The 6,931-nt window shown below is 49.9% G+C and overlaps 1 protein-coding gene across 1 annotated transcript in view; it reads right to left on the bottom strand.

Moving 5' to 3' along the window:
• Positions 1-6,931, bottom strand: part of SNRNP200 (small nuclear ribonucleoprotein U5 subunit 200) — a 31,458-nt gene that overhangs the window by 21,237 nt on the left and 3,290 nt on the right. The window contains exons 4-14 of the mRNA XM_004369344.2: positions 6,220-6,412; positions 5,668-5,723; positions 3,699-3,797; positions 3,194-3,346; positions 2,967-3,066; positions 2,655-2,791; positions 2,033-2,116; positions 1,769-1,942; positions 1,234-1,371; positions 863-1,018; positions 166-336 (exon numbers count right to left, since the gene is read on the bottom strand). Of these exons, the coding sequence (XP_004369401.1) occupies positions 166-336; positions 863-1,018; positions 1,234-1,371; positions 1,769-1,942; positions 2,033-2,116; positions 2,655-2,791; positions 2,967-3,066; positions 3,194-3,346; positions 3,699-3,797; positions 5,668-5,723; positions 6,220-6,412 (1,461 nt within the window). The remainder of the gene's footprint in view (positions 1-165; positions 337-862; positions 1,019-1,233; positions 1,372-1,768; positions 1,943-2,032; positions 2,117-2,654; positions 2,792-2,966; positions 3,067-3,193; positions 3,347-3,698; positions 3,798-5,667; positions 5,724-6,219; positions 6,413-6,931) is intronic.

Genomic DNA, 6,931 nt, shown 5'->3' with positions numbered 1-6,931 from the left:
AGGACTGGTCTCTACACCCACGGAAGCTCGTCCTCCCTGGTTAGGACTGGTCTCTACACCCACGGAAGCTCGTCCTCCCTGGTTAGGACTGGTCTCTACACCCACGGAAGCTCGTCCTCCCTGGTCAGGACTGGTTTCCAGACTCCCACAAGCAGCCCTGCTCACCAGAATCACAAGCCGCACTAGCTGGGTGTAGGTGCGCTCCCCGCCCTTGCGAGTGATGATGTCCCACTTCTCGGGGGTGCAGACAATGATCTGGGTGGCGCTGATCTCTTCCTTGCACAGCTGGTGGTCCCCAGTCAGCTCTGCAACGGTGATGCCATATGTGGCCAGGCGCTGGTGGACAAAAGGTGTGTCAGGAAGAGAGTTCCTGAAGGGGGCTGCAACAGCACACTTTTCAGTCTGGGAAGTTTTAGCAGAGTATTGAGAGTAGCTACCAACCCCTCCAGGTAACTATCAGGTGAGACAGATTACACAGCAAATACTCCTAAAACCAACCCAAGCTTACGCTCGGGTGAACAAAGCGGGCAGAGGGCCTCTGAGAGCTCCGCACACAGGGGGAGATGGAGACCAGCAGATAAGCAGGACCACCCTTGCCAATGAAATGACACCAACTGGAGAAAACCACCAGAGAGAGGACGAAAGAGACGGCAACCCCCCAAGAGCGCCAACAGGCCTAGAGCATCTTTGCTTCAGAAACTGTCCCTGGGCCAAGATCCGACTCTGAAGTGGAAAAAAAAAAAAATCCCTGCCTGAGGCATTCCAGAGATGCCCTAACACGAGAAGCAGAGATGCCCTGTGCCTGTTCCAGTACTTGACAGCTGCACTCAATATCTTCCACAGGAAAGTTCTATCTCCTTACCTTTCCAAAACTGCCCACCATCTCCTGCACCAAGGAACGCATGGGAGCGATGTAGATAATCTTGAAGTCGTCCACGTTGATAGTTCCGTCCATGTTAATGTGTTTCCCTATCTCTCGGAGCATGCACATCAGGGCCACGTTGGTCTTGCCGGCACCCTAAGACAAAGACCAAGGATGAGAAGCCACGTTCATCCGCTTATGCTCATTGCTCTAACTTCCAAGAGCTTATCACTACCATAAAGAACACAGCACGTCACGAGTTCGTTTTTTTGGGGGGCAAGGATGAGGGGAGGAGGGTAGATGGAGAACAATCCTGCCACCAGAAATACAGACCACATTTCACAAGGAAAAGCAGCCAGGGCAGTGCTTACAGTAGGCGCACACAGCAGCAGGTTCTCATCTGTCTCCAGGGCAGCACGGTAGAGCTTACTCTGGATCCGGTTCAGTGTTTTGAAGCCCTCAAATCCGGCCTGGGCGTATTTTGGCAGCTTCTCCACCGGAAGCAGTTGCTAGAAGGAAGAAATACCACTCACGTCAGGCTGGCAGCATCCTTGAGCAGACTGATTCTGCAGGATCGTCAGGATTGATTTCCTGGCGACCTCTCCGCATAACTCTCCACAGAAGGCCGGTCCCCTGGGCTCAAGATCATAATGGGGAAACTCTGAAGCAGCCCCTACCCATTGCGGTCGAGTCGATTCCGACTCATAGTGACCCCATAGGACAGAGCTGAACTGCCTGACAGGGTTTCCAAGGAGCGGCCGGTGGGTTCGAACTGCCGACCTTTTGGTTAGCAGCCAAACTCTTAACCACTGGGCCACCAGGGCTCCTTCTAGTTCTGGAATGGACTATCTGTGAGTTGGAAATGAGGTGAAGTGAGCACAGAGCCGAGACAACCAATTCACTCACCTCCTCTGGGCCAAAGGGCTTGGCCTTCAGAGCAGGCACGTGCACCTCTTCGTAGCCCTTGCGCTGACGACGGAAGGACCCATCAGGGAGCTGACAGCGTTTATTGGCCATGAAGTGGCTCCCCTGGGTAAAAACCAGGTCCTCCAAGTCCAGAACCTGCCGGGGAGCCAGTGCCTGGGAGCATGAAAAACAGACACGAAGTGAGCAAGCTGAGCAGACGAGTTCTCTGCGCATTAGCCCCCTGGAGACAGCCCTGGTAACTACCTCTCCACCCTGGTCCAGATCCATGGTCTCCAGATCCGTGTCCATTCGGGACTGACGCACTCGCTCCCTCCGGCACCTTTCCTCCTGCAGTTGGAGAGACAGAAAGAATCAATTATTCACTGCCATCCTAGGTTCTTGTCCTGTCCGGTCCCTGCTTAGCTGAGCTCGACTAAAAGACGCTGACTAATAAGTCCCAAATCACAAAGACTGTCTCTTACATTCAGAGACCTGCCACAGAGACTGTCAGAACGACCAGAGAAACAAGCATCTCTAAAGAGACAATACACAACACACAGATGTCAGAGGTCCACCCTCTGGAACTCAGCATCACCGGCTTCCCCAGAGGTGCAGAAGGGTGTTCCCTGTATTTCAGCGTTTTAAACAGTGAGAGGTTCACACAGTGCTGGTGAGGACAGCACGTTAGTGGTCTCTCAACCACAACCAATGGGAACGCATCAATTCTAACCTGTGCCCACTGACAAACCCCAAAGGAATCATAGAAATACGTCACCCCAAAACTCTTTTACGATGAACTGAGTTTATGCTGCCGTCTTCTACCCAGTGTCCCTTTGTCAAAGCAAACAATCCAGCTCAGCAATCAGACAAACCGACCAGCCCTTACCCGGATCAGATCCTCCTTCTCGGTCTCATGCAGCTGGTACAGGAACTTGGACAGCTCTGGGTCGGCTTCCATCTTTCCCATGATCCTTTCCTTTTCGGGTTCGCTCTGTGCGCTTGCCAGCAGGGTGCAGTACAGAACTGCCGACCACAGGAGGAGACAGGGAGGGAAGGGGCGAGAGAAAACCAGCCTTCACACCAACCTTCAACCTCGGCGTGGAAAGGAGGGGAAAACCAAACAGGTGCCAAAGCTACAAAAGCAACGCGACCGCCGTCCCAGGCTCACGCGCGAGGCAGAGAGCCCCCAGACACTCACTCATCATCCTGTGCTGCCGCAGCACTTTGATAAAATCAAAGGTGTTGAAACCAAGCAGCAGGACTAGCTGGTTCTCACACTCTCGATCGTCACTGGCTGTCTGCAGAGAGAAAACGACACCAGCATGAAGAATGCAGACATCTGCTTCATTCACCGTCCCCATCTTCTAAGGTCACCGAACACAGAAACGTGCTTAAACACAGAAACATGGTTATTCTTGGCCGTACCTTCAGAATCTCCAACACTTCATCTGCCTTCTTCTGCGACACAATGGCATCATCGTAGAAACGACTGAGCTGCCGCTGCAGCCAAAATGCGTCAATATCCCGAGGGTGCAAATCCTTCTTCTTGGAACTCATCAGTTCACCGGAGGCCACGAGCTAGACAGTAAGCAGGCACTGAGCTCGACGGCTCCGCCTGCCCCAGGAGCCTTCTCATCGCCCTGCAACAAAGTTCTCCACTCCATCCCACAGCCTGCCTTCTTCTGCGGACTGTCTAGAGGGAAAACACTCCCCTGCACTGAGTTCCCACTAAGATTTCATCAACACAGGCCTGGGGAAAGAACACGGTCACTTCAGTCTTAACAACATCAACTCACTGAATGCTGATCACGGCTCACCCTATAAAAAGGCTGCTCGATAAGTAACGTACAACAGGACATACGCGTGGGGAAGGAGTGCTGTCCCCAGACATAACCTCGCTTTGTAGCAACGGCAAAGAGAGTGTACTTACATTAGCCGAGAGGGTGCAGCGCACAACAGCCTCATCCCCCTCCATGTCATCGTCAGACGCCTCTTCCCGAACCTCCCCGTACACGTCTTCATCGCCTTCCTGTGGAAACAGACCCAACCCCAACCCATGATAAGGAGCTGATCCTGGCATTGGCAGAGAACCTCGAGTCATCCAAGATTAGCTCCATGGTTACAGCAATGGCTTTAGGGACTGTAATGGATTGAATGTGTCCTCCAAAAATATGTGTAGCTATTTGGGTGGGCCATGATTCCCAGTATTTGTGACTGTCCACCATTTTGTCATCTGATGTGATTTTCCTACGCGTTCACTATGATGTTAACGAGATGGATTAGCGGCAGTTATATTGATGAAATGTGTAAGGTAAGATTGTGTCTTAAGTCAATCTCTTTTGAGATATAAAAGAGAGAAGCCAGCAAAGAGACATAGGGGGACCTCACACCAAGAAAGAAGCACCGAGAGCATAGTGCATCCTTTGGACCTGGGTCCCTGTGCTGAGAAGCTCCTTGACTAGGGGAAGATTAATGACAAGGACCTTCCTCTAGGGAGAAAAAGCCTTCCCTTGGAGCTGACGTCCTGAATTCAGACTTCTAGCCTACCAGACTGTCAGAGAATAAACTTCTCTTTGTTAAAGCCATCCACTTGTGGTATTTCTATTATAGCAGCACGAGATGACTAAAACAGGGAGAAACCAACAGCTTACTGAAACAAGGTAAGCCTTATTCCAGAGTACGCTGAATGGAATGGCCGCACTATTCTAAGTCCACTTGGCATGGATTCATCAGATGCTTCCACTCTCTTTTCTGCTTCTCTCCTTAGGCTGCCACGACAGGAACCAACGGAATCACAGCCCCTCTGTCTGTCTCTGTCATATACACGCAATCAACACTTAAACAAAAACAGCTGTCACACTAACAGGAGAAAAGAGCTATACAGAAGCTTGCTTGGGAAAGCAGAAACTGATCCAGAAACGTAGAGCCCACGCTGTGTGCACAACACTGCGTTCTCAGTACTTAGGTACAGTGTCCTGTTTAAAAGATAGATACTTAATAGATAACGTAAGCCACCAAATAAATAATGGTTGCTAAATGAATGAGTTCCTATGAGAAAAGCCTTCTTTTAGTCTGCTGCTACTTAAAATTATAAAATCCTACAACTACAGTACAGGAAGAGGGTCAGCAGTTATCCACTTTAATCATCTCATTTTACAGAAAGGGAAACGAAGGTCAAACAACCCCTGAAGTACAGGACTGAACGGCCGCTCTCTTGGTTTCTAGTTCAGGGCTCCTCCTCCTTACTCTCCTGTTACCTCTTCCTCCTGTCCTTCCATAAAACATTCACGAGCCAGCATTTTATCTTTTAGGAGCCAAACCCATTCACTGAGAACTCGAAGGCAACTCTGTAATTTCTTTTCCAAGTGCCCCACTCGTACTTGTTTAGGTCTATACAAGCAATTCTGATGGGGCGGTAAACAATAACCACAGTGACTGCTTCCATGATTACTTAAATCACTGGCACAGACTATGCCGTACTCAGGGTAAACGTGCATTCTTTCGGGACTCGTCGCGCAACACAGTACTGAGGACGGAAGATTATCGCGGGAACGTCAGAACGCAGGAAAGTTAAACAGCAATCTTCTAATTTCATAAGAAAAACAGCAGGATACGACCTCAGTGAACGCATTCACTGTCCTTCATCCTTTGTCTCTTTCTTTTTGTGGATCCACCTGGTTTGTTTCAAAACATTCTTAACTTAAATTTGCTTCACAAAACCTGAAAAAACCGTAACAATTTTCTGGCAAAATTATATTTAAGGCCTAAGTCTGACACTCCCACAACACCATAAAATGTACAGGGCTCAAACTAGGGGCATCTTTACACTGAAAGTGGTCCCATCACTGTGACAGCTTCAAAACCAAGAACAAACTGGGTCCATTTGCTTCATCACTCACCTCTTCATCAGACTCAAACTGCACGTTCACACCGTATGTCTCGTCAATGTTGTCATCTGAAACGAACAGGGATTAAACAAAAAAGAAAGGCAGTGGATGGCTAGCGGAGCAAGCACCACCACAGAGCTAACCTCCTCCCACGTGCCTGACGTGACTCTCCCCAGGCTAGGTCTAGGGTCTGAGGACTCACAGACCCAGCTGCTTCAACAGGGGATCAACACAACAGCCACCTGGGCTACCCGCGGAGGCCTTCTCCGACCTGCCGACCTTGGATCAGCCCTGCTCCACCTGCTCAGTCACTCTCGCCCCAGCCTCTGCCCACACTCTCTCCCACCTTCTAGACAATGCAAGGGTCTCAGGAAACCCCCTAAGAAACAGCTGCTGAAATCTAGGAATTCTGGTGTTCATCAATCATAACTCTTCCATACACACCAAACAGGTTATGGGAACTCACTGACACTCAAAGTTTTTTAATGAGCGATGCTATAAGATGCACATTTGGGGGTCAACAAAAATCAGTTACTTTGATGAGAACATAAAGAGCTCAGTTACCCATATTCTGGATCTCCTTGTCTCCACCATAGTCCGTGATCTTCTTGCCCAAGTTCACTAGCACATGGTATCTGGTATCATCCGTCTGACCCAGCAGCAGGTCAATCTCCTTCCGCCTCTCCTTGTCCCGCAGCTTTTCGTTCTTCAGGACGGCGAGAACCTCATCAGCTGCCCCACAAAGGATATCACGTGGCTGGTGGCAAAAGGCAAAGAAAATTTAGAACAACACAGGTCATCACTGACGAGCTTCATGTGATGGCAGGAGATGAGGAGCTGCACTTCTTCAAAACCTGCACAATACCAGGCCCTGATTCTTTTCTTTAGTACTGAGCAAAAGGGCCACTCAAGAGTCACAGAGGCGAATACAGACCCATCCGTTTTTCAAAGCACAGGCAGGTGGTCTTAGGAAGCAGAAGAACACAACTTCCACGACTGTCTGCCACGTTTTCAGGTGGTAAAGGTATTCTGCAGTCACCCTCTGCCCCAGCTCGCCAGCGTTTTGGTAATTCTTTGACCTCACCTCCTTCGCCATCAACTTCACCAGAGCCTCTAAAAGACTCACGGTCCTCAGTTTGATCACACACGCATAACAGTTAATAGCACAGGTTCCAGAGACAGACCCCCGGGGTTCAACCTGGCTCTGCTAACATGACCTTGTGACTTGGGGAAACTACTTAGCTATTCTGTGCCTCAGGTCGCGCCTCTGTAAAAC

This window comes from Trichechus manatus, unplaced genomic scaffold, assembly GCF_000243295.1.
Source record: "Trichechus manatus latirostris isolate Lorelei unplaced genomic scaffold, TriManLat1.0 scaffold00004, whole genome shotgun sequence".
Classification (NCBI taxonomy): domain Eukaryota; kingdom Metazoa; phylum Chordata; class Mammalia; order Sirenia; family Trichechidae; genus Trichechus; species Trichechus manatus.
The sequence above is the reverse complement of the archived record's forward strand: the minus strand, read 5'-3'. Positions and strand labels throughout refer to the sequence as shown.